Below are 27,132 nucleotides of genomic sequence, written 5' to 3'. Positions count from 1 at the left end.
TACCCAGGGGTCCACCTCTCTCCCTTGACTTGAAGTATAGGCCCCAGGGAGCCCCCTGGCCCTCCACCTAGGGGCCTAGGACCCCAACAAGCTACCCAGGGGTCCACCTCTCTCCCTGGACTTGCAGTAGAGGCCCCAGAGTGCCCCCTGGCCATCCACCTAGGGGCCTCTGACCCCAGCAAGCTACCCAGGGGTCCAACTCTCTCCCTGAACTTGTAAAATAGCCCCAGTTTGCCCCCTTGAACTCCACATAAGGATATCTGACCCCAGCAAGCTACCAAGGGGTCCACCTCTCTCCCTGGACTTGCAGTATAGTTCCCAGGGTGCCCCCTGGCCCTCAACCTAGGGCTCTCTGACCCCACCAAGCTACCCAGGGGTCCACCTCTCTCTCTGGACTTGCAGTATAGGCCACAGGGTGCCCCCTTAACCTCCACCTAGGGATCTCTGACCCCAGCAAGTTACCCAGGGGTCCACCTCTCTCCCTGGACTTTCAGTATAGGCCCCAGGGTGCCCCCTTGCCCTCCAACTAGGGATCTTTGACCCCAGCAAGCTACCCAGGGTTCCACCTCTCTCCCTGGACTTGCAGTATAGGCCCCAGGGTGCCCCCAGGCCCTCCACCTACGAGCCTCTGACCCCAGCAAGCTACCCAGGGGTACACCTCTCTTCTGGACTTGCAGTAGAGGCCCCAGGGTGCCCCCTTGGCCTCCAGCCAGGGGCCTCTGACCCAAGCAAGCTACCCAGGGGTCCACCTTTCTCCATGGACTTGAAGCATAGGCCCCAGGGTGCCCACTGGCCCTCCACCTAGGGGCCTAAGACCCTAGCAAGCTACCCAGGGGTCCACAACTCTCCCTGGACTTGCAGTTGAGGCCCCAGGGTTCACCCTGGCCCTCCACCTAGGGGCCTCTGACCCCAGCAAGCTACCCAGGGGTCTACCTCTCTCCCTGGACTTGCAGTACAGGCCCCAGGGTGCCCCCAGGCCCTCCACCTAGGGGCCTAAGACCCCAGCAAGCTACCCAGGGGTCCACCCCTCTCCCTTGACATGAAGTATAGGCCCCAGTGTGCCCTCTGGCCCTCCACCTAGGGGACTAAGACCCCAGCAAGCTACCCAGGGTTCCACCTCTCTCCCTGGACTTGCAGTAGAGGCTCAATGGAACCCCCTGGCCCTCCACCCAAGGGCCTCTGACCCCAGCAAGATACCCAGGGTTCCACCTCTCTCCCTGGACTTGCAGTATAGGCCCCAGGGTGCCCCTCTGGCCCTCCACCTAGGGGCCTCTTACCCCAGGAAGCAACCCAGGCGTCCACAACTCTCCCTGGACTTGCAGTAGAGGCACCAGGGTTCACCCTGGCCCTCCACCTAGGGGCCTCTGACCCCAGCAAGCTACCCAGGGGTCCACCTCTCTCCCTGGACTTCTGGACTTGCAGTATAGGCCCCAGGGTGCCCCCTTGCCCTCCACCTGGGGCCTCTGACCCCAGCAAGCTACCCAGGCGTCCACAACTCTCCCTGGACTTGCAGTAGAGGCACCAGGGTGCCCCCTTGGCCTCCACCCAGGGGCCTCTGACCCCAGCAATCTACCCAGGGGTCCACCTCTCTCCCTGGACTTGCAGTAGAGGGACCAGGGTGCCCCTTTGCCCTCCACCTAGGGGCCTCTGAATCCAGAAAGCTGCCCAGGGGTCCACCTCTCTCCCTGGACTTGCAGTATAGGCCCCAGGGTGCCCCTCTGGCCCTCCACCTAGGGGCCTCTTACCCCAAGAAGCTACCCAGGGGTCCACCTCTCTCCCTGGACTTGCAGTATAGGCCCCTGGGTGCCCCCTTAACCTCCACCTAGGGGCTTCTGACCCCAGCAAGCTACCCAGGGGTCCACCTCTCTCCCTTGACTTGAAGTATAGGCCCCAGGGTGCCCACTGGCCCTCCACCTAGGGGCCTAAGACCCCAGCAAGCTACCCAGGGGTCCACAACTTTCCCTGGACTTGCAGTAGAGGCCCCAGGGTGCCCCCTGGCTCTGCACCTAGGGGCCTCTGACCTGAGCAAGCTACCCAGGGGTCCGCCTCTCTCCCTGGATTTGCAGTATAGGCCCCAGGGTGCCCCCTTAACCTCCACCGAGGGGCCTCTGACCCCAGCAAGCTACCCAGGGGTCCACCTTTCTCCCTGGAATTGCAATAGAGGCCCCTGGGTGCCCCCTTAACCTCCACCTAGGGGCTTCTGACCCCAGCAAGCTACCCAGGGGTCCACCTCTCTCCCTTGACTTGAAGTATAGGCCCCAGGGAGCCCCCTGGCCCTCCACCTAGGGGCCTAGGACCCCAACAAGCTACCCAGGGGTCCACCTCTCTCCCTGGACTTGCAGTAGAGGCCCCAGAGTGCCCCCTGGCCATCCACCTAGGGGCCTCTGACCCCAGCAAGCTACCCAGGGGTCCAACTCTCTCCCTGGACTTGTAGCATAGCCCCAGTTTACCCCCTTGCACTCCACCTAAGGATATCTGACCCCAGCAAGCTACCAAGGGGTCCACCTCTCTCCCTGGACTTGCAGTATAGTTCCCAGGGTGCCCCCTTGCCCTCCAACTAGGGATCTTTGACCCCAGCAAGCTACCCAGGGTTCCACCTCTCTCCCTGGACTTGCAGTATAGGCCCCAGGGTGCCCCCAGGCCCTCCACCTACGGGCCTCTGACCCCAGCAAGCTACCCAGGGGTACACCTCTCTCCCTGGACTTGCAGTAGAGGCCCCAGGGTGCCCACTGGCCCTCCACCTAGGGGCCTAAGACCCTAGCAAGCTACCCAGGGGTCCACAACTCTCCCTGGACTTGCAGTTGAGGCCCCAGGGTTCACCCTGGCCCTCCACCTAGGGACCTCTGACCCCAGCAAGCTACCCAGGGGTCTACCTCTCTCCCTGGACTTGCAGTACAGGCCCCAGGGTGCCCCCAGGCCCTCCACCTAGGGGCCTAAGACCCCAGCAAGCTACCCAGGGGTCCACCCCTCTCCCTTGACATGAAGTATAGGCCCCAGTGTGCCCTCTGGTCCTCCACCTAGGGGACTAAGACCCCAGCAAGCTACCCAGGGTTCCACCTCTCTCCCTGGACTTGCAGTAGAGGCTCAATGGAAACCCCTGGCCCTCCACCCAAGGGCCTCTGACCCCAGCAAGATACCCAGGGGTCCACCTCTCTCCCTGGACTTGCAGTATAGGCCCCAGGGCGCCCCTCTGGCCCTCCACCTAGGGGCCTCTTACCTCAGGAAGCAACCCAGGGGTCCACCTCTCTCCCTGGACTTGCAGTATAGGCCCCAGGGTGCCCCCTTGCTCTGCACATGGGGCCTCTGACCCCAGCAAGCTACCCAGGGGTCCACAACTCTCCCTGGACTTGCAGTAGAGGCACCAGGGTGCCCCCTTGGCCTCCACCCAGGGGCCTCTGACCCCAGCAAGCTACCCAGGGGTCCACCTCTCTCCCTGGACTTGCAGTAGAGGGACCAGGGTGCCCCTTTGCCCTCCACCTAGGGGCCTCTGAATCCAGAAAGCTACCCAGGGGTCCACCTTTCTCCCTGGACTTGCAGTATAGGCCCCAGGGTGCCCCTCTGGCCCTCCACCTAGGGGCCTCTTACCCCAAGAAGCTACCCAGGGGTCCACCTCTCTCCCCGGACTTGCAGTATAGGCCCCAGGGTGCCCCCTTGCCCTCCACCTGGGGCCTCTGACCCCAGCAAGCTACCCAGGGGTCCACAACTCTCCCTGGACTTGCAGTAGAGGCCCCAGGGTGCCCCCTTGGCCTCCACCCAGGGGCCTCTTACCCCAGCAAGCTACCCAGGGGTCCACCTTTCTCCCTGGACTTGAAGTATAGGCCCCAGGGTGCCCACTGGCCCTCCACCTAGGGGCCTAAGACCCCAGCAAGCTACCCAGGGGTCCACAACTTTCCCTGGACTTGCAGTATAGGCCCCAGGGTGCCCCTCTGGCCCTCCACCTAGGGGCCTCTTACCCCAAGAAGCTACCCAGGGGTCCACCTCTCTCCCCGGACTTGCAGTATAGGCCCCAGGGTGCCCCCTGGCTCTGCACCTAGGGGCCTCTGACCCTAGCAAGCTACCCAGGGGTCCGCCTCTCTCCCTGGATTTGCAGTATAGGCCCCAGGGTGCCCCCTTACCCTCCACCGAGGGGCCTCTGACCCCAGCAAGCTACCCAGGGGTCCACCTTTCTCCCTGGACTTGCAATAGAGGCCCCTGGGTGCCCCCTTAACCTCCACCTAGGGGCTTCTGACCCCAGCAAGCTACCCAGGGGTCCACCTCTCTCCCTTGACTTGAAGTATAGGCCCCAGGGAGCCCCCTGGCCCTCCACCTAGGGGCCTAGGACCCCAACAAGCTACCCAGGGGTCCACCTCTCTCCCTGGACTTGCAGTAGAGGCCCCAGAGTGCCCCCTGGCCATCCACCTAGGGGCTTCTGACCCCAGCAAGCTACCCAGGGGTCCAACTCTCTCCCTGGACTTGTAAAATAGCCCCAGTTTGCCCCCTTGCACTCCACCTAAGGATATCTGACCCCAGCAAGCTACCAAGGGGTCCACCTCTCTCCCTGGACTTGCAGTATAGTTCCCAGGGTGCCCCCTGGCCCTCAACCTAGGGCTCTCTGACCCCAGCAAGCTACCCAGGGGTCCACCTCTCTCTCTGGACTTGCAGTATAGGCCACAGGGTGCCCCCTTAACCTCCACCTAGGGATCTCTGACCCCAGCAAGTTACCCAGGGGTCCACCTCTCTCCCTGGACTTTCAGTATAGGCCCCAGGGTGCCCCCTTGCCCTCCACCTAGGGGACTAAGATTCCAGCAAGCAACCCAGGGTTCCACCTCTCTCCCTGGACTTGCAGTAGAGGCTCAATGGAACCCCCTGGCCCTCCACCCAAGGGCCTCTGACCCCAGCAAGATACCCAGGGGTCCACCTCTCTCCCTGGACTTGCAGTATAGGCCCCAGGGTGCCCCTCTGGCCCTCCACCTAGGGGCCTCTTACCCCAGGAAGCAACCCAGGTGTCCACCTCTCTCCCTGGACTTGCAGTATAGGCCCCAGGGTGCCCTCTTGCCCTCCACCTGGGGCCTCTGACCCCAGCAAGCTACCCAGGGGTCCACAACTCTCCCTGGACTTGCAGTAGAGGCACCAGGGTGCCCCCTTGGCCTCCACCCAGGGGCCTCTGACCCCAGCAAGCTACCCAGGGGTCCACCTCTCTCCCTGGACTTGCAGTAGCTGGACCAGGGTGCCCCTTTGCCCTCCACCTAGGGGCCTCTGAATCCAGAAAGCTACCCAGGGGTCCACCTCTCTCCCTGGACTTGCAGTATAGGCCCCAGGGTGCCCCTCTGGCCCTCCACCTAGGGGCCTCTTACCCCAAGAAGCTACCCAGGGGTCCACCTCTCTCCCTGGACTTGCAGTATAGGCCCCAGGGTGCCCCCTTGCCCTCCACCTGGGGCCTCTGACCCCAGCAAGCTACCCAGGGGTCCACAACTCTCCCTGGACTTGCAGTAGAGGCCCCAGGGTGCCCCCTTGTCCTCCACCCAGGGGCCTCTTACCCCAGCAAGCTACCCAGGGGTACACCTTTCTCCCTGGACTTGAAGTATAGGCCCCAGGGTGCCCACTGGCCCTCCACCTAGGGGCCTAAGACCCCGGCAAGCTACCCAGGGGTCCACAACTTTCCCTGGACTTGCAGTAGAGGCCCCAGGGTGCCCCCTGGCTCTGCACCTAGGGGCCTCTGACCCTAGCAAGCTACCCAGGGGTCCGCCTCTCTCCCTGGATTTGCAGTATAGGCCCCAGGGTGCCCCCTTACCCTCCACCGAGGGGCCTCTGACCCCAGCAAGCTACCCAGGAGTCCACCTTTCTCCCTGGACTTGCAATAGAGGCCCCTGGGTGCCCCCTTAACCTCCATATAGGGGCTTCTGACCCCAGCAAGCTACCCAGGGGTCCACCTCTCTCCCTTGACTTGAAGTATAGGCCCCAGGGAGCCCCCTGGCCCTCCACCTAGGGGCCTAGGACCCCAACAAGCTACCCAGTGGTCCACCTCTCTCCCTGGACTTGCAGTAGAGGCCCCAGAGTGCCCCCTGGCCATCCACCTAGGGGCCTCTGACCCCAGCAAGCTACCCAGGGGTCCAACTCTCTCCCTGGACTTGTAAAATAGCCCCAGTTTGCCCCCTTGCACTCCACCTAAGGATATCTGACCCCAGCAAGCTACCAAGGGGTCCACCTCTCTCCCTGGACTTGCAGTATAGTTCCCAGGGTGCCCCCTGGCCCTCAACCTAGGGCTCTCTGACCCCAGCAAGCTACCCAGGGGTCCACCTCTCTCTCTGGACTTGCAGTATAGGCCACAGGGTGCCCCCTTAACCTCCACCTAGGGATCTCTGACCCCAGCAAGTTACCCAGGGGTCCACCTCTCTCCTTGGACTTTCAGTATAGGCCCCAGGGTGCCCCCTTGCCCTCCAACTAGGGATCTCTGACCCCAGCAAGCTACCCAGGGGTACACCTCTCTCCCTGGACTTGCAGTAGAGGCCCCGGGGTGCCCCCTGGCCATCCACTTAGGGGCCTCTGATCCCAACAAGCTACCCAGGGGTCCACCTCTCTCCCTGGACTTGTAGCATAGCCCCAGTTTGCCCCCTTGCACTGCACCTAAGGATATCTGACCCCAGCAAGCTACCAAGGGGTCCACCTCTCTCCCTGGACTTGCAGTATAGTTCCCAGGGTGCCCCCTCGCCCTCCACCTTGGGCTCTCTGACACCAGCAAGCAACCCAGGGTTCCACCTCTCTCCCTGGACTTGCAGTAGAGGCTCAATGGAACCCCCTGGCCCTCCACCCAAGGGCCTCTGACCCCAGCAAGATACCCAGGGGTCCACCTCTCTCCCTGGACTTGCAGTATAGGCCCCAGGGTGCCCCTCTGGCCCTCCACCTAGGGGCCTCTTACCCCAGGAAGCAACCCAGGTGTCCACCTCTCTCCCTGGACTTGCAGTATAGGCCCCAGGGTGCCCCCTTGCCCTCCACCTGGGGCCTCTGACCCCAGCAAGCTACCCAGGGGTCCACAACTCTCCCTGGACTTGCAGTAGAGGCACCAGGGTGCCCCCTTGGCCTCCACCCAGGGGCCTCTGACCCCAGCAAGCTACCCAGGGGTCCACCTCTCTCCCTGGACTTGCAGTAGCTGGACCAGGGTGCCCCTTTGCCCTCCACCTAGGGGCCTCTGAATCCAGAAAGCTACCCAGGGGTCCACCTCTCTCCCTGGACTTGCAGAATAGGCCCCAGGGTGCCCCTCTGGCCCTCCACCTAGGGGCCTCTTACCCCAAGAAGCTACCCAGGGGTCCACCTCTCTCCCTGGACTTGCAGTATAGGCCCCAGGGTGCCCCCTTGCCCTCCACCTGGGGCCTCTGACCCCAGCAAGCTACCCAGGGGTCCACAACTCTCCCTGGACTTGCAGTAGAGGCCCCAGGGTGCCCCCTTGTCCTCCACCCAGGGGCCTCTTACCCCAGCAAGCTACCCAGGGGTACACCTTTCTCCCTGGACTTGAAGTATAGGCCCCAGGGTGCCCACTGGCCCTCCACCTAGGGGCCTAAGACCCCAGCAAGCTACCCAGGGGTCCACAACTTTCCCTGGACTTGCAGTAGAGGCCCCAGGGTGCCCCCTGGCTCTGCACCTAGGGGCCTCTGACCCTAGCAAGCTACCCAGGGGTCCGCCTCTCTCCCTGGATTTGCAGTATAGGCCCCAGGGTGCCCCCTTACCCTCCACCGAGGGGCCTCTGACCCCAGCAAGCTACCCAGGGGTCCACCTTTCTCCCTGGACTTGCAATAGAGGCCCCTGGGTGCCCCCTTAACCTCCACCTAGGGGCTTCTGACCCCAGCAAGCTACCCAGGGGTCCACCTCTCTCCCTTCACTTGAAGTATAGGCCCCAGGGAGCCCCCTGGCCCTCCACCTAGGGGCCTAGGACCCCAACAAGCTACCCAGGGGTCCACCTCTCTCCCTGGACTTGCAGTAGAGGCCCCAGAGTGCCCCCTGGCCATCCACCTAGGGGCCTCTGACCCCAGCAAGCTACCCAGGGGTCCAACTCTCTCCCTGGACTTGTAAAATAGCCCCAGTTTGCCCCCTTGCACTCCACCTAAGGATATCTGACCCCAGCAAGCTACCAAGGGGTCCACCTCTCTCCCTGGACTTGCAGTATAGTTCCCAGGGTGCCCCCTGGCCCTCAACCTAGGGCTCTCTGACCCCAGCAAGCTACCCAGGGGTCCACCTCTCTCTCTGGACTTGCAGTATAGGCCACAGGGTGCCCCCTTAACCTCCACCTAGGGATCTCTGACCCCAGCAAGTTACCCAGGGGTCCACCTCTCTCCTTGGACTTTCAGTATAGGCCCCAGGGTGCCCCCTTGCCCTCCAACTAGGGAGCTCTGACCCCAGCAAGCTACCCAGGGGTACACCTTTCTCCCTGGACTTGCAGTAGAGGCCCCGGGGTGCCCCCTGGCCATCCACTTAGGGGCCTCTGACCCCAACAAGCTACCCAGGGGTCCACCTCTCTCCCTGGACTTGTAGCATAGCCCCAGTTTGCCCCCTTGCACTGCACCTAAGGATATCTGACCCCAGCAAGCTACCAAGGGGTCCACCTCTCTCCCTGGACTTGCAGTATAGTTCCCAGGGTGCCCCCTCGCCCTCCACCTTGGGCTCTCTGACACCAGCAAGCTACCCAGGGGTCCACCTCTCTCCCTGGACTTGCAGTATAGGCCACATGGTGCCCCCTTGCCCTCCACCTAGGGATCTCTGACCCCAGCAAGGTACCCAGTGGTCCACCTCTCTCCCTGGACTTTCAGTATAGGCCCAAGGGTGCCCCCTTGCCCTCCAACTAGGGATCTCAGAACCCAGCAAGCTACCCAGGGTTCCACCTCTCTTCCTGGACTTGCAGTATAGGCCCCAGGGTGCCCCCAGGACCTCCACCTACGGGCCTCTGACCCCAGCAAGCTACCCAGGGGTCCACCTCTCTCCCTGGATTGCAGTATAGGCCCCAGGGTGCCCCCTGGCCCTCCACATAGGGGCCTCTTACCCCAACAAGCTACCCAGGGGTCCACCTCTTTCCCTGGACTTGCAGTAAAGGCCCCGGGGTGCCCCCTGGCCATCCACTCAGGGGTCACTGACCCCAGCAAGCTACCCAGGGGTCCACCTCTCTCCCTGGACTTGCAGTCTAAGCTCCTGGGTGCCCCCTGGCCCTCCACCTAGGGCTCTCTGACCCCAGCAAGCTACCTATGGGTCCACCTCTCTCCCTGGACTTGCAGTATAAGCACCAGTTTGTCCCCTTGCACTCCACCTAAGGATATCTGACGCCAGCAAGCTACCAAGGGGTCCACCTCTCTCCCTGGACTTGCAGTATAGTTCCCAGGGTACCCCCTTGCCCTCCACCTAGGGGCTTCTGACCCCAGCAAGCTACCCAGGGGTCCACCTCTCTCCCTTGACTTGAAGTATAGGCCCCAGGGAGCCCCCTGGCCCTCCACCTAGGGGCCTAGGACCCCAACAAGCTACCCAGGGGTCCACCTCTCTCCCTGGACTTGCAGTAGAGGCCCCAGAGTGCCCCCTGGCCATCCACCTAGGGGCCTCTGACCCCAGCAAGCTACCCAGGGGTCCAACTCTCTCCCTGGACTTGTAAAATAGCCCCAGTTTGCCCCCTTGCACTCCACCTAAGGATATCTGACCCCAGCAAGCTACCAAGGGGTCCACCTCTCTCCCTGGACTTGCAGTATAGTTCCCAGGGTGCCCCCTGGCCCTCAACCTAGGGCTCTCTGACCCCAGCAAGCTACCCAGGGGTCCACCTCTCTCTCTGGACTTGCAGTATAGGCCACAGGGTGCCCCCTTAACCTCCACCTAGGGATCTCTGACCCCAGGAAGTTACCCAGGGGTCCACCTCTCTCCTTGGACTTTCAGTATAGGCCCCAGGGTGCCCCCTTGCCCTCCAACTAGGGATCTCTGACCCCAGCAAGCTACCCAGGGGTACACCTCTCTCCCTGGACTTGCAGTAGAGGCCCCGGGGTGCCCCCTGGCCATCCACTTAGGGGCCTCTGACCCCAACAAGCTACCCAGGGGTCCACCTCTCTCCCTGGACTTGTAGCATAGCCCCAGTTTGCCCCCTTGCACTGCACCTAAGGATATCTGACCCCAGCAAGCTACCAAGGGGTCCACCTCTCTCCCTGGACTTGCAGTATAGTTCCCAGGGTGCCCCCTCGCCCTCCACCTTGGGCTCTCTGACACCAGCAAGCTACCCAGGGGTCCACCTCTCTCCCTGGACTTGCAGTATAGGCCACATGCTGCCCCCTTGCCCTCCACCTAGGGATCTCTGACCCCAGCAAGGTACCCAGTGGTCCACCTCTCTCCCTGGACTTTCAGTATAGGCCCCAGGGTGCCCCCTTGCCCTCCAACTAGGGATCTCTGAACCCAGCAAGCTACCCAGGGTTCCACCTCTCTCCCTGGACTTGCAGTATAGGCCCCAGGGTGCCCCCAGGCCCTCCACCTACGGGCCTCTGACCCCAGCAAGCTACCCAGGGGTCCACCTCTCTCCCTGGATTGCAGTATAGGCCCCAGGGTGCCCCCTGGCCCTCCACATAGGGGCCTCTTACCCCAACAAGCTACCCAGGGGTCCACCTCTTTCCCTGGACTTGCAGTAAAGGCCCCGGGGTGCCCCCTGGCCATCCACTCAGGGGTCTCTGACCCCAGCAAGCTACCCAGGGGTCCACCTCTCTCCCTGGACTTGCAGTCTAAGCTCCTGGGTGCCCCCTGGCCCTCCACCTAGGGCTCTCTGACCCCAGCAAGCTACCTATGGGTCCACCTCTCTCCCTGGACTTGCAGTATAAGCCCCAGTTTGTCCCCTTGCACTCCACCTAAGGATATCTGACGCCAGCAAGCTACCAAGGGGTCCACCTCTCTCCCTGGACTTGCAGTATAGTTCCCAGGGTACCCCCTTGCCCTCCACCTAGGGGCATCTGACCCCAACAAACTACCCAGGGGTCCACCTCTCTCCCTGTACTTGCAGTATAGGTCCCAGGTTGCCCCCAGGCTCTCCCACTAGGGGCCTCTGACCCCAGTAAGCTACCCAGTGGTCCAGCTCTCTCCCTGAACTTGCAGTATAGGCCCCAGGGTGCCCCCTGGCCCTCTACCTATGGGCCTCTTACCCCAACATACTACCCAGGGTTCCACCTCTCTCCCTGGACTTGAAGTAGAGGCCCCAAGGTGCCCCCTTGCCCTCCACCTAGGGGCATCTGACCACAGCAAGCTACCCAGGGGTCAACCTCTCTCCCTGGACTTGCAGTTTGGGCCCAGGGTACCCCCTTGCCCACCACCTAGGGGTCTCTGACCCAAGCAAGCTACCCGGGATTCCAACTCTCTCCCGAGACTTGTAGTATAAGTCCCAGGGTGCCCCCTTTCCCTCCACCTAGGGCTCTCTGACCTCAGCAAGCTACCCAGGGGTCCACCTCTCTCCCTGGACTTGCAGTAAAGGGCCCAGGGTGCCCCCTTGCCCTCCACCTAGGAGTCTCTGACCCCAGCAAGCTACCCAGGGGTCCACCTCTCTCCCTGGACTTGCAGTATAGGCCCCAGGGTGCCCCCTTGGCCTCCACCCAGGGGCCTCTGACCCCAGCAAGCTACCCAGGGGTCCACATCTCTCCCTGGACTTGCAGTAGAGGCCCCAGGGTGCCCCTTTGCCCTCCACCTAGGGGCCTCTGAATCCAGAAAGCTACCCAGGGGTCCACCTCTCTCCCTGGACTTGCAGTACAGGCCCCAGATTGCCCCCTGGCCCTCCACCTAGGAGTCTCTGACCCCAGCAAGCTACCCAGGGGTCCACCTCTCTCCCTGGACTTGCAGTATAGGCCCCAGGGTGCCCCCAGGGCCTCCACCTACGGGCCTCTGACCCCAGCAAGCTACCCAGGGGTCCACCTCTCTCCCTGGACTTGCAGTATAGGCCCCAGGGTGCCCACTGGCCCTCCAAATAGGGGCCTCTGACCCCAACAAGCTACCTATGGGTCCACTTCTCTCCCTGGTCTTGCAGTATAGGCCCCAGGGTGCCCCCTGGCCCTCCACCTACGGGCCTCTGACCCCAGCAAGCTACCCAGGGGTCCATCTCTCTCCCTGGACTTGCAGTATAGGCCCCAGGGTGCCCCCTGGGCCTCCACCTAGGGGGCTCTGACCCCAGCAAGCTACCCAGGGGTCCACCTCTCTCCCTGGACTTGCAGTAGAGGCCACAGTGTGCCCCCTAGATCTCCACCTAGAGGCCTCTGACCCCAGCAAGCTACCCAGGGGGCCACATCTCTCCCTGGACTAGCAGTATAGGCCCCAGGGTGCCCCCTTGCCCTCCAACTAGGTATCTCTGACCCCAGTAAGCTGTCCAGGGGTCCACCTCTATCTCTGTACTTGCAGTATAGGCCCCAGGGTGCCCCTGGCCCTCCACATAGGGGCCTCTTACCCCAACAAGCTACCCAGGGGTCCACCTCTTTCCCTAGACTTGCAGTCAAGGCCCCGGGGTGCCCCCTGGTCATCCACTCAGGGGTCTCTGACCCCAGCAAGCTACCCAGGGGTCCACCTCTCTCCCTGGACTTGCAGTAGAGGCCGCAGGGTGCCCCCAAGCCCTGCATCTATGGGCCTTTGACCCCGGCAAGCTACCCAGTGGGTCCACCTCTCTCCCTGGTCTTGCAGTCTAGTCCCCAGGGTGCCCCCTGGCCCTCCACCTACGGCTCTCTGACCCCAGCAAGCTACCTATGGGTATACCTCTCTCCCTGGACTTGCAGTTTAGGCCCCAGGGTGCCCCCTGGCCGTCCACCTACGGGCCTCTGACCCCAGCAAGCTACCCAGGAGTCCACCTCTCTCCCTGGACTTGAAGTATAGGCCCCAGGGTGCCCCCTGGCCCTCCACTTAGGGGGCTCTGACCCTAGCAAGCTACCCAGGGGTCCACCTCTCTCCCTGGACTTGCAGTAGAGGCCACAGTGTGCTCCCTAGCCCTCCACCTAGAGGCCTCTGACCCCAGCAAGCTACCCAGGGGTCCATCTCTCTCCCTGGACTTGCAGTATAGGCCCCAGGGTGCCCCCTGGGCCTCCACCTAGGGGGCTCTGACCCCAGCAAGCTACCCAGGAGTCCACCTCTCTCCCTGGACTTGCAGTAGAGGCCACAGTGTGCCCCCTAGATCTCCACCTAGAGGCCTCTGACCCCAGCAAGCTACCCAGGGGGCCACATCTCTCCCTGGACTAGCAGTATAGGCCCCAGGGTGCCCCCTTGCCCTCCAACTAGGGATCTCTGACCCCAGTAAGCTGTCCAGGGGTCCACCTCTATCTCTGTACTTGCAGTATAGGCCCCAGGGTGCCCCTGGCCCTCCACATAGGGGCCTCTTACCCCAACAAGCTACCCAGGGGTCCACCTCTTTCCCTAGACTTGCAGTCAAGGCCCCGGGGTGCCCCCTGGTCATCCACTCAGGGGTCTCTGACCCCAGCAAGCTACCCAGGGGTCCACCTCTCTCCCTGGACTTGCAGTAGAGGCCGCAGGGTGCCCCCAAGCCCTGCATCTATGGGCCTTTGACCCCAGCAAGCTACCCAGTGGGTCCACCTCTCTCCCTGGTCTTGCAGTCTAGTCCCCAGGGTGCCCCCTGGCCCTCCACCTACGGCTCTCTGACCCCAGCAAGCTACCTATGGGTATACCTCTCTCCCTGGACTTGCAGTTTAGGCCCCAGGGTGCCCCCTGGCCGTCCACCTACGGGCCTCTGACCCCAGCAAGCTACCCAGGAGTCCACCTCTCTCCCTGGACTTGAAGTATAGGCCTCAGGGTGCCCCCTGGCCCTCCACTTAGGGGGCTCTGACCCTAGCAAGCTACCCAGGGGTCCACCTCTCTCCCTGGACTTGCAGTAGAGGCCACAGTGTGCTCCCTAGCCCTCCACCTAGAGGCCTCTGACCCCAGCAAGCTACCCAGGGGGCCACATCTCTCCCTGGACTAGCAGTATAGGCCCCAGGGTGCCCCCTGGCCCTCCACCTAGAGGCCTCTGACCCAAGCAAGCTACCCAGGGGTACACCTCTCTCCTTGGATTTGCAGTAGAGGCCCCGGGGTGCCCCCTGGCCATCCACCTAGGGGCCTCTGACCCCAGCAAGCTACCCAGGGGTCCACCTCTCTCCCTGGACTTGTAGCATAGCCCCAGTTTGCCCCTTGCACTCCACCTAAGGATATCTGACCCCAGCAAGCTACCAAGAGGTCCACCTCTATCCCTGGACTTGCAGTATAGTTCCCAGGGTGCCCCCTGGCCCTCCACCTAGGGCTCTCTGAACCCAGCAAGCTACCCAGGGGTCCACCTCTCTGCCTGGACTTGCAGTATAGGCCACAGGGTGCCCCCTTGCCCTCCACCTCGGGATCTCTGACCCCAGCAAGCTACCCAGGGGTCCACCTCTCTCCCTGGACTTTCAGTATAGGCCCCAGGGTGCCCCCTTGCCCTCCAACTAGGGATCTCTGACCCCAGCAAGCTGTCCAGGGGTCCACCTCTATCCCTGGACTTGCAGTATAGGCCCCAGGGAACCCCCTTGACCTCCACTTAGGGGTCTCTGACCCCAGCAAGCTACCCAGGGTTCCACCTCTCTCCCTGGACTTGCAGTAGAGGCCCCAGGGTGCCCCCTTGCCCTCCACCTAGGGGCTTCTGACCATAACAAGCTAGCCAGGGTTCCACCTCTTTCCCTGGACTTGCAGTAGAAGCCCCAGGGTGCCCCCTGGCCCTCCACCTAGGGGTCTCTGAACCCTGCAAGCTACCCAAGGCTCCTCTCCTCTCCCTGGACTTGCAGTAAAGGCCCCGGGGTGCCCCCTGGCCATCCACCTAGGGGCCTCTGACCCCAGCAAGTTACCCAGGGGTCCAACTTTCTTCCTGGACTTGTAGTATAGCCCCCAGGGTGCCCCCAGGCCCTCCAACTACGGGCCTCTGACCCCAGCAAGCTACCCAGGGGGCCAACCTCTCTCCCTGGACTTGCAGTCTGGGCCCCAGAGGGCCCCCTTGCCCTCCACCTAAGGGGTCACTGACCTCAGCAAGCTACCTCGGGGCCCCCCACTCACCCTGGACTGGTTTTCTGGGACCCAGAGTTTCCCCCCTGCCATCTAACTAGTTGTCTTTAACACCAGCAAGCTACCCAGGGGCCCACCTCGCAATCTGGGCTCCTTACCCTTCACCTAAAGGGTACTTGCCCCCAGCAAGCTACCCAGGGGACAACCTCTCTTCCAGGACTTGCAGTCAGGGCACCAGAGGGCCCCTTGCCCTCCACCTAAAGAGCTCCTGCCCCTAGCAAGCTACCCATTGCCTACCCTCAATATCTGGACTTGCAGTCTGGGCCCCAGAGGGTCCCTTGCACTCCACCTAAGTGGTCCCTGCCCCCAACAAGCTACCCATGGGCCACGCTTTATCCCAGGACTTGCAGTCTGGGCCACAAAGAGTCCCTTGCCCTATACCTAAGGGGTCTTTGCCCCAAGCAAGCTACCCAGGGGCCAACCTCTCTCCCGGGACTTGCAGTCTGTGCCCCATAGGGCCCCTTGTCCTCCACCTAAAGGGTCCCTGCCCCCAGCAAGCTAACCATGGGCCATCCTTTATCCCAGGACTTGCAGTCTGGGCCCCAGAAGGTGCCTTGCCCTCCACCTAAAGGGTCATTGCCCCCAGCAAGCTACACAGGGGCCAACCTCTCTCTCTGGGCTTGCAATCTTAGCACGTTAGGGCCCCTTGCCCTCCATCTAGGGGGTGCCTTAAACCTGCAAGCTACCCAGGAGCCAACCACTCACCATGGATTTGCAGTCAGGGCCTCATAGGGCCCCCTTGCCCTCCTTCCCTTGGTCCCTGACCCCAGCAAACTACTTAGGGGCCCACCTGTCTCCCTGGACTTGCAGTGTGGGCTCTTTAGGGCCCCCTTGCCCTCCACCCAAGGGGTCCCTTGCCCCAGGAAGCCACTCAGGGACCATCCTTTCTCCCTGGACTTGCAGTCAGGGCACCTGAGGGCTCCTTGCCTTCCACCTACAGGTCCTCTGGGCCCAGCAAGCTGCCCACGATTCCAGCAACTCTCCCTGGGCTTGCAGTCTGGGTCTCTGAAGGCCCAGTTGCCTTCCAACTATTGGGCCTCTAACCCCAGCAAACTGTCCCTGGCATCAGCCACCCTCCCCCGGCTTGCAGTCTGATAATCTTGAGTGTTTCTTGCCCTTCACCTTAAGACTCTTCGACACAGTGAGCTGCCCGAGGAAACAGTTACCCTCCCTTGTTTATAGTTTGAGCTCTTGAGGGACCCTTGTCTTCCAGCTGCAGGGTCTCTGACCCAAGCGGTAAGCCCCAAGGGTCAGCCACTCTCCCTGGTCTTGCATTTTGGGTTCTTGAGAACCCCTCACCCTCCAGGTCTAGGGTCTCTGACCCCGGCGGGCTGCCCCAGGGGCCAGCCACTCTTGATGGACTTGCAGTCTGAGCTCCAGAAGGCCCCTTGCCTTTCACCTGCAGGTCTTCTGACCCAGGCAAGCTGTCCCTGGGGCCGGACTCTCCCTGCGCTTGCAATCTGGGCTATTGAGTGCCCTTTGCCGTCCACCTCAATGCTCCCTGGTACAGCGGGTTGGGTCTTCCTGGGTTTTCAGTTTGGTATCTTGAGGGCCCCTTGCCTTCCAAGTCCATGGTCTTTGACCCCAGCGACTGTCCCAGGAGCCAGCCACTCTCAATGGGATTGTAGTCTGGGCCATGAGGGCTCCTAGCCTTCCTCCTACAGGGCCTCTGACCCCAGCAAAGCTGTCCTTGGGGCCAGAGACTCTCCTTGGGCTTGCAGTCTGTGCTCTTGGATTCCCCTTGCCCTCCACCTAAAGGCTATCTGGACCAAAGAGCTGTCCAAGGGGCCAGACACTCTAAATGGGCTTGCAGTCTGGCCTCCTGAGGGCCCCTTGCCTTCCAACTAAAGGGCCTCTGATGCCAGTGAGCTGTCCCTGGGTCCAAACACTCTCCATAGGCTTGCAGTTTGGGCTCTTGATGGTCCCTTGCCCTACAGCTCCAGGGTCTCTGACCGCAGTGGGATGCCCCAGGGGCCAGCCACTCTCCCTCAGCTTGCAGTCTAGGTTCCTGTGGGACCATTGCCTTCCACCTACAGGTCCTCTGTGCCCAGCAAGCTGTCCCTGGGGCCACTCTACCTGGGCTTGCAGTCTGGGCTCCTGAGTACCCCTTTCCTTTCGACAACAGAGCCTCTGGTGCTAGCCACTTTCCCTCAGCTTGCAGTATGAGACTCTTAAGTGCTCCCTCTCCTCTACCTCAAGCCACTTTGGCCCAGGGAGCTGCCCCAGGGGCCAGCCACTCTCCCTGGGCTTGCAGTTTGAGGTTTTGTGGGCCCTTTGCCCTCCAGCTACAAGGTCTCTGACCTAGGGGGCAGCCCCAAGCGCCAGCCACTTTCCCTTGGATTGCAGTCAGGCTCCTGAGGGCCCCTTGCCTTCCACCTACAGGGTCTCTGACCCAGCAAGCTGTTCCTGGGGCAAGAGACTCTTTTTGGTCTTGCAGTCTTGGTTCTTAAGTGCCTATTCTGCCCTCGTAAGATTTCCCCTTCTTCAACTTGACAGATAGACAACTCTTTCCACTGATATATTGAACTGTAATATGGAATTTATTGTGACCACCACTTCCAATGTATATCGAACAGAGTAAAACTGAAATACAGAGAGAAAACAAACGTAACAAAATGGGAATTTAAGAAATATTACTGTACAATCGAAAGAAACGCACATACAGTAACACTATAATGATGTGGATGCTTGAACTGCTGATCAAAAGCAGTCTTACTAAGTAAATAAAATATGTCCCCAATATTAGTTTTTAATGCACACAAAATCCTTATGAAATATTTTGGTACTTACAGACAAAGCTTCTATAAGAGAATACAAAATGAATAGACAGATTGAGGTCTGAGAGACTGTGTGGCTGTCAGCATCGACTGAATGTTTCAAAATGGTTGGTGTTTAGGTGAAAGGTCACTTCTTAATATAATGATAAAATTAACAGAACACTACCACCAAGTGGATCAAAATGGTATAACACTGGAACCAGCACAGTGTCTCTTGCCCTCCACTTTAAGGCACTCTGGCCCAGCGAGCTGTTCTTGGGGCCAGCCACTCTCTCTGGGCTTGCAGTTTGGGCTCTTGAGGGCCCCTTGCCCTTCAGCTGCATGGTCTCTGACCCCAGCAGAGTGCCCCAGGGGCCAGTCACTCTCCCTGGGTTTGCAGTTGGGTTCTTGAGGGTCCTTTGCCCTCCTGCTCGAGGGTCTCTGACCCCAGCGGGCTGCCCCAGGGGCCAGCTACTCTCCCTGAGCATGCAGTCTGGGACTTTCACCTGCTACCTGCCATCCACTTCAAGCCTTTTTGGCCCAGCAAGTTGCCCCAGGGCAATCCACTCTACTCGGGATTGCAGTTTGGGCTCTTGAGGGCCCCTTGCCCTCCAGCTGCAAGGTCTCTGACCCCCACGGAGTGCCCCTAAGGTCAGCCACTGTCCCTGGTCTTGCATTTTGGGCTCTTGAGGAAACCTTGCCCTCCAGCTCTAGGGTCTCACCCCAGTGGGTTGCCCTAAGAGCCAAAAACTCTCCATGGGCTTGCAGTCTGGGCTCCTGAGGGCCCCTTGTCTTTTACCTACTGGTCCTCTGACCCCAGCAAGCTGTCCCTGGGGCCAGACACTCTCGCTGGGCTTGCAATCTCGCCTCTTGAGTTTTCTTGTGTGCTCTTAAATCAGAGGCTCTTGAGTGCCCCTTGCCCTCCACCTCAAAGCTCTCTGGCCCAGCGTGCTGCCCCAGGGGCCAGCCAATCTCCATGGGCTTGCTGTCTGGGCTCCTGAGGGACCCATGTCTTCCACCTACAGGTCCTCTGACCCCAGCAAGCTGCCCCAGGGACCAGCCACTTTCCCTGGGCTTGCAGTTTTGGCTCTTGTAGACCCGTTGCACTCCAACTCCAAGGTCTCTAATGCCAGTGGCCTGCCCCAAGGTTGCTCCAGGGACAAGCCACTCTCCCCCCTGGACTTGCAGTCTGGGCTCTTAAGTGCCCCTTGCCCTTCACTTCAAGGTGCTCTTGCCAAGTAGGCAGCCCTAGGGGCCAGCCACTTTCCTTGGGCTTGTAGTTTTGGCTCTTGAGGGCCCCTTGCCCTCCAGCTCCAGGGTCTCTGACCCCAGCGGGCTGCCCCAGGGGCAAGCCACTCTTTCTGGGTTTACAGTCTGGGCTCATGAGTGCCCCTTGCCTTTCATCTACAGGGCCTCTGGCCCCAGCAAGCTGTCCCTAGGGCCAGCCACTCTCCAGAGGCTTGCAGTCTGGGCTCTTGAGGGCTCCTTGCCCTCCACCTTAAGGCTCTCTTGCCCAGCAAGCTGCCCCTGGGGCCAGCCACTCTCCCTGGACTTGCATTCTGGGCTGTTGAGGGCCCCTTGCCCTCCAGCTCTAGGTTCTCTGACTCCAGTGGGTCACCCAAGGGGCCAGCCACTCCCCCTGGACTTGATGTTTGGGCTCTTGAGGGCCCCTTTCCCTCCAGCTCCAATCTCTGGCCCCAGCAGGCACCCCCAGGGGCCAGCCACTCTCCATGGGCTTGATTTTGCTCTTAAAGGCTCCTTGCCATTCACCTCAAAGCTCTCTGGCACATCGAGCTGTCCCTGGGGCCAGCCACTCTCCCTAAGCTTGCAGTCTGGGCTCTTGAGTGCCCCCTGCCCTCCACATTAAGGTTTCCTGGCCCAGCGAGCTGTCCCTGAGGCCAGACACACTCCCTGGGCTTGCAGTCAGGGCTCTTGAGTGCCCCTTGCCCTCTACCTCAAACCTTTCTGGCCCAACGAGCTGTCCGTGTGGCCAGACATTCTCCCTGGGCTTGCAGTCTGGGCTCTTGAGGGCCCCTTGCCTCCCACCTAAAGGCTATCTAGCCCAGCGAGCTGTTCCAGGGTCCAGCCACTTTCCCTAGGCTTGCAGTCTGGGCTCTCAAGTGCCCCTCCACTTTAAGGCTTTGCCCTGCACTTTAAGGGCTCCTTGCCATCCACCTCAAGGCTCTCTGGCACATCGAGCTGTACCTGGGGCCAGCCACTTTCCCTAGGCTTGCAGTCTGTGCACTTGAGTGCCCATTGCCATCCAGCTCAAGGATCTCTGGCCCAGTGAGTAGCCCCAGGGGCCTGCCACTCTCCCTAGGCTTGCAGTCCAGGCTCTTGAGGGCCACTTGCCCTCCAGCTCCAAGTTCTCTGACCAAAGCTGGTTGCCCAAGGGGCCAGCCATTCTCTTTAGGCTAGCAGTCTGGGCTCTTAAGTGCCCCTTGCCCTCCACTTCAAGGCTCTTTGGCCAGGTGAGCAGCCCCAGGTGCCAGCCACTCTCCCTGGGGTTGCAAATTGGGCTCTTGAGAGCCCCTTTCCTTCCAGCTGCAAGGTCTCTGACCCCAACGGGTTGCTCCAGGAACCAGCCACTGTCCCCCTGGACTTGCAGTCTGGCCTCTTGAGTGCCCCTTGCCCTTCACTTCAAGGTCGCTTGTCTTCCACTTACAGCTCCAATCTCTGACCCCAGAGGGCAGCCCCAGGGGCCAGCCACTCTCCATGGGCTTGCATTCTGGGATCCTGAGGGCCCCTTATCCACCAGCTCCAAGGTCTTTGAGCTCAGCGGATTACCCCAGGGGCCATCCACTCTCCCTGTGCTGGATTTGGGCTCTTAAGGGCCCCTTGCCATCCACATCAAGGCTCTCTGGCACATCGAGCTGTCCCAGGGGCCAGAGACTCTCTTTAGGCTAGCAGTCTGGGCTCTTGAGTGCCCCTTGCCCACCACTTCCAGACTTTCTGGCCCAGTGAGCTGCCCCAGGGGCCAGCCATTCTCCCTGGGCTTGCAGTTTGGCCTCTTGAGGACACTTTGCCCTTCAGCTCCAGGGTCTGGACCCAGCGGGTTGCCCCAAGGGCCATCCACTCTACCTGGGTTTGCAGTCTGGACTCCTGAGGGCCCCTTGCCTTCCACCCACAGGTCCTCTGACCCCAGCAAGCTTTCAGCAAGCTTTCACTCTCTCTAGGCTTGTAGTCTAGGCTCAAGAGGGCCCCTTGCCCTCCACCTCAAGCCTGTCTGGCCCAGCGAGCTATCCCTGGAGCCAGCCATTCTCATTGGGCTTGCAGTCTGGGCTCTTATGTGCTCCTTGCCCTACACTTCAAGGTTCTCTTGCCAAGCAAGCTGCCCCAGGGGCCAGCCACTTTTCCTGGGCTTGCAGTTTAGGCTCTTGAGGGCCCCTTGCACTCCAGCTGCAGTGTCTTTGACCCGAGCGGGTTGCCCCAGGGGGCAGCCCCTCTCCCTGGTGTTGCAATTTGGGCTCTTGAGGACCCCTTGCCCTCCAGATCCAGGGTTTCTGAGCCCAGCAGGCTGCCTCAGGGTCCAGCCTCTCTCCCTGATCTTGCAGTCTGGGCTCCTGAGGGCCCCTTGCCATCCACATTAAGGTTTCCTGGCCCAGCGAGCTGTCCCTGGGGCCAGACACTCTCCCTGGGCTTGCAGTCAGGGCTCTTGAGGGCCCCTTGCCCTCCACCTCAAACCATTCTGGCCAAACGAGCTGTCCCTGTGGCCAGACATTCTCCCTGGGCTTGCAGTCTGGGCTCTTTAGTGCCCCTTGCCTCGGTGCTCCTGCCACACATGTGCTTCCCTCCAATGCCATGGCTTTGCCTTCCACAAATGTATTTTCCTTCACTGCCATGGCTTAGCCCACCACACATGTGCCTCCCTCCACTGCCACGACTCTGCCTGCCACACATTTGCCTCCTTTCACTGCCACATCTCTGCGTGCCACACATGTGCTTCCCTCCACTACCATGGCTCTGCTCAATGCACATGTGCCTCCCTCCATTGTTACGGCTCTGCCCGTCACACATGTGCCTCTCTCAAATTCCCCTGCTCTGTCTGCCACACATGTGCCTCTTTGCACTGCCATGGCTCTGCCTGCCACAAATGTGCTTTACTCCACTTTAACAAAAATAAAACTAAGCTTGAAAAGTTGTCTCTAGCAGGGTTGTGTTGACATCACAGGCGAGCGCCCCGAGGGCATTGTAGTCTGTTTATAGCCTAATGTTTAGCTATTCAATTCTTGCATTTGCATTTAAGATCTAAAAGTGCTAAAAGTTGTATTTTCGTGTGAGGATTATCTGGCTGGACAAAACGTGTAAATGTAATAAACAGTGTTTGAACACAGAGCTTATTATTTGCAATCTTCGAAAAGCCTATGGGAAAATCCTTTAGGAATTTTATCGAGGTATTAGTTTTATGCTAGCAGCTGATTAGCCTACAAGGTGACGTCATAGTTCCTCCACTCTATATAGAATTTTGAGAATTTGAGGATACGTTTTGAGGATTTCATTCATCATTTGCAGTGTCGGTTTGAGAATTTGATTAATCATTTGCGATGTCAGTTTGAACTTTTTAATTCACCATTTGCTGAGTCAGTTTAAGGATTTGATTCACCATTTGCTGAGTCGGTTTGAGGATTTGATTCAGCCATTTGCTGAGTCGGTTTGAGGATTTGATTCAGCCATTTGCGAAGTTGGTTTGAAGATTTGATTTACCATTTGCCATGTCGGTTTAAGGATTTGATTTATAGTTTGAGCATTTGATTTATCAATTGATCTTTTAAACATTTGAATTTTCATTTTAATTTTGTTAGGAAAAAAATTCTATACAAAACGACTCATCTAGCAACAGGACACATTTGCTCCACATGTTTGTGACTCATTTAATTGCAAATAACAGACTTATTTTTCAATTCTGTAAGATTTATTATAGTTAATATTCAGATTCTTTAGGATATTTTGTCTCTTTGTGATTTTTTTAAACTTGTGAATCTGAAAAATGGATTTTTGAATTTAAAATACGTTTAATAGACGTCTAATACACATCTTAACATCATCGGCTTGACTAAAACAAGGTTAAATTTGGTCTGCCAAAGAAAATTTAATAGACGTCTAAAAATAGCCCAAAACTTGTCTAGTCTTCAAATGCACACACTCACACGGTAAAACCGAACAGTCAACTCTATCAAATTTAAATGAGTGTAGTGAAAATTAGTTCTACTTATTTGAAAAGAGTTTTGAAGTCAGTGTGGAAGGTAATGAGTTAATTATGTACCTTATTACTTAATACCCACCCTCTCTGTCTCTCTCTATCTCTCTCTCACTCACACACACACACACACACACACACATCAATGCTGATGGCTCATCGTGGGCTGTGCGGGTTTTTTCATGTCCTGGTGAGCACCAAGGAAGAAAGAAAAGCTGTGGAATAATACAGTCTGCCCTTTACTATGTGAGATCTTTTTTTATAATCTTCCTTGTTAAGATGTGTTCATGCTTTACCCTTTTTATAGTTTTATACTTACTTAATATGCCGGACGAATCATTCGGCGAGATGTTCACTTCGATGTTGAGCGTGAATCAGGCTGTTTCTGCAGAAAGAAAACTCATCGATCACTTAATAATATACATTGAACACGAGGCACAAAGACTGGAAGATATTAAACGGTAAGACAGCGACATATTCATTTATATATGAATGTATTTAAATAGGGATTCATTTTTTTAAATAATTTAATAATTTATAAATTTTCTTATTACTATAACAGTTGTTTGACAGAGCCATGCTTATACTTACAACAACAAGTAACATGATATCAGCAAATAGCGGACATCACGGTTGCCTTAAATTCAACCAAAAACTGTTCTTTTACTCGTTACTAACTTTCAAGTGGTTTAAAACTTTTATGAGTTTCTTAATTGAGTTGAAAGAAAACATTTTGAAAACTGGTATCTTCAAAATATCTTCGTTTGTGTTAAACGGAACAAAGAAAATCAAACAGGTATGTGATGTGTGATTAAATGATGACAGAACGTTTAGTTTTGGGTAGCTTGTTTCTTCCGTGAAACAAATTAATATACTTTAACAGTTCTTAACTGGGTCAAATAAATAAAAATGACAGAAAATTTAAATGTCTGACACTGGAATTTATACTATACTTGATATGCGGTGTGTACAGCAATACCTGTTCTGTTATTGCCATTAAAACCATGTTATTGTTTAGTAATTAATGTTATTAATTAAAGATGTTATTAATTAAAATAATAGATATCCATTTGACCACCCCTATAATGTTACCATTGTGATTAGCATAATTCAGTCTATGTGAGAAAAAAAAGTAACTCAACAGTCTAAATCAGCAGATTCAGAGCACTTGTACACACTGTAAAAGTTCACAAGGCTTTTTTCTCATGAAATATTGTTTGTTTCTACATATAGCCTAAAAGTAAATTCAAATTAGATGAATTTGTATACCCTGCTGGAAAAAAAACTGCTTAAACCAGCCCCGGCTGGTTGGCTGGTTTTCGCTGGTTGACCAGCCTGATTTTAGAGTGGATTTTGCCAATTTCCAGGCTGGTTTCCAGCCATTTCCAGCCGGGTCTTAGCTAGTCAGGCTGAAAAATGACCAGCTAAATCCAGCTAAAACCAGCTTGACCAGCCTTGTTTAAACTAGAAATGGTTTTGGCTGGGCTACCAGCCTTGCAAGGCTTGTCAAGCTGGTTTTAGCTGGTCATCTCCCAGCATGACCAACTAAGACCATGCTGGAAATGGCTGGACACCAGCCTTGAAATGGCCAAAACCCCTCTAAAACCAGGCTGGTCAACCTGCCTAGGCTAGTTTAAGCTGTTTTTTTTTTCAATAGAGTAGTTTGGCCTAAAGTAAGCTAAAATAGCTAATCAGGTCAGAATACACTAAACAGCCTATCCCACAAAACATTGACAACTTAATTACATTTATTTATTTATAAATCATCATAATACATTCATTTATTAATAAATTAGGTGTTACTTAAATAAATACATACATTTGATTCACTGAAGCATGCATCACACAAACTGACATTACTGAAACATTAATTGTTTCAGTTTTAATTCTTCACATTAAGAAATAAATAGTTCTTTATAGAACTGTTGACAAAGCAAAAAACGTTTTTGTAACCTTTATTTTCTTGCAGGTATTTAAAAGTAATCATTACTTATTTGAGTGATTATGTGATAATATCACCTTCAAATAATTTGTTTATGTTTTTTAATGATACATTTTTGTTTCATGTTTTCAACTACTGTACACCACCAACAGTGAAAAGTGTCCCCTTTTTTAATTTGGTTGATTTAAATTTACACGCATTTAAATTTAATAATCCCTTTTCAGGTTCTTTTCGAGAGTCACATCATTGCATGATGGGATATACAACGAGCCATCAGATCCCATAGCCAATCCAATTGCTGCATTTAAACTGGTCAAAAGACTTAAATCCGAATGGTTGAATGTTGTCCATAGCACTGAAGCTGAAGAAAACATTAAAGGTAGTTTGCAGATCTTCACACACTAAATCAAGTGAAAGCTTTTCCATACTTTACTTTGGGCTTGATTTGCTCGCTTCACAACCCCCATGTACTGTTTTTGTAAGTCCTTAGGGAGGACTACAGGAGGATGGAAAGCAGTTTGCCCAAACTGGAGGACCTTCGGGGGGCAGCGCATGGGCTGATGAGACTTCAGGATGTGTACAATCTGCACGTAGAGAGCCTTGTGCGAGGTCACTTCCAGCAAATATCTGATCCTGTTGACTTTTACAAACTCTCTGTGTCCGATATGCTCTCCGGGGATGATTGCTTTCTTGTTGGAAAGGTAAGTGTTGAGAAAACACTAGCAGTCATGCTCTGAAAGTTTTGTGAATCTCTGGGAAAGCCTCTTGAAAAAATGTGGTCCCGCTTGAGCACTTTTACTGATGTAGATTCCATAGGCCTACTGCTCAATTTATTTAGTGACTGATGCCTTTTTTTTTTGCATTCTTGTATTAAACAACATCTGTTCATTTCACCACTGTTCAGTGCAACTACTAAGTAAAATGGGCCATGTTAAAAATCATTTAAGTGACAGACCAATTTACTAAAACTTTAACCTAAATGAATATTCATTTATTTGTTCATTCATTCATTTACTTTTTGGCTTAGTCCTTTTATTAATCAGGGCTCGCCACAGCGGAATGAACCAGTGACTTATCCAGCATATGTTTTACTCAGCGAATGCCCTTCCTGCTGCAACCCATCACTGGGAAACACCCGTACATGCTTGCATTCACACACAATTTAGCTTATTTAATTCACCTACAGCATATGTTCGTGAACTGTAGGGGAAACCGGAGAACCTAAAGTGAACTCACACAAACACGGGGAGAACATGCAAACTACACACAGAAATGACAACAGACCCAGCCAGGGCTTGACCCAGCGACCTTTTGCTCTGCTGCAATTCTGCTACCCACTGCGCCACCAAGACGCCCCTTAAATGAATAAGAAAACTGAAAATGTTGATATAAAAATATTGTTTAAAACTATTAATACTGCAGTGACCCAAATCCAAGTAAAAATCATAATCTAAAATGGTAACATCTGAATTAGCTGCTTTTATTTTCTGCAGAAGGACTTGTTTAACATCATTCAAGGGTTAGTTCACCCAAAAATGAAAATTCTATTATAAACTACTCACCCTCATGTTGTTCTAGTTCTACCAGAAAGACTCTAGGAGGCAGACAAACGTTTGAACATTTATTGTGAATTGTTTGCATGAATGAGAGTTCGTTACAGTCCTTTCATAAAGTTCTTTGGCATAAGCCCCGTCTATAGTGCAGAACTCTGGATGAGCTGGCAGATCCTGCCTGAAGATGAAGGCAGGGCGAAGCCAACCCCCTGAGTGGAGACGAGGCCAACCTGGTGGTGGTGGTGATGGGGAGGATGGAGGGAAACTTCCGCAACGTCACCTGAATACAGCGAAACAGATTGTTTAGATGAGCTTTTATACATGGCTTGCTTGGTTGTTATAGGCTGACGAGATAATTATTATGAATGACGTGACATCTCAGTCTTCCTGGTAGAACCTTCGCTAAAGCTTTCATTTCTACCAGAAAGACTCTAGGAGGCAGACAAACGTTTGAACATTTATTGTGAATTGTTTGCATGAATGAGAGTTCGTTACAGTCCTTTCATAAAGTTCTTTGGCATAAGCCCCGTCTATAGTGCAGAACTCTGGATGAGCTGGCAGATCCTGCCTGAAGATGAAGGCAGGGCGAAGCCAACCCCAAAAAGGCAAAACTGTATGGTTCAGTTTTGTAGCAATCCTAAAACAGAATGACAATAGATG

At 56.5% G+C, this 27,132-nt stretch overlaps 1 protein-coding gene across 41 annotated transcripts in view; it reads left to right on the top strand.

Annotated features, from left to right (window-relative positions):
- Nucleotides 1-23,121: 23,121 nt before the first annotated feature.
- p4ha3 (prolyl 4-hydroxylase, alpha polypeptide III) overlaps nt 23,122-27,132 on the top strand; it is an 81,440-nt gene continuing 77,429 nt past the window's right edge. For 17 of the 41 annotated variants that reach the window (XR_012390677.1, XR_012390679.1, XM_073923444.1 and 14 more), the window contains exons 1-3: nt 23,122-23,438; nt 25,144-25,298; nt 25,403-25,620. Coding sequence is in view for 36 of the 41 variants with exons in the window: in XM_073923444.1 (XP_073779545.1) it covers nt 23,257-23,438; nt 25,144-25,298; nt 25,403-25,620 (555 nt within the window). In the remaining 5 variants the exon portion in view is untranslated. The remainder of the gene's footprint in view (nt 23,439-25,143; nt 25,299-25,402; nt 25,621-27,132) is intronic. The other 24 variants (XR_012390678.1, XM_073923445.1, XM_073923442.1 and 21 more) reach the window with 4 other exon arrangements.

Source organism: Danio rerio, chromosome 15 (genome assembly GCF_049306965.1).
Source record: "Danio rerio strain Tuebingen ecotype United States chromosome 15, GRCz12tu, whole genome shotgun sequence".
In the NCBI taxonomy this organism is placed as follows: domain Eukaryota; kingdom Metazoa; phylum Chordata; class Actinopteri; order Cypriniformes; family Danionidae; genus Danio; species Danio rerio.
This window is presented reverse-complemented; position numbering and strand designations above follow the sequence as displayed.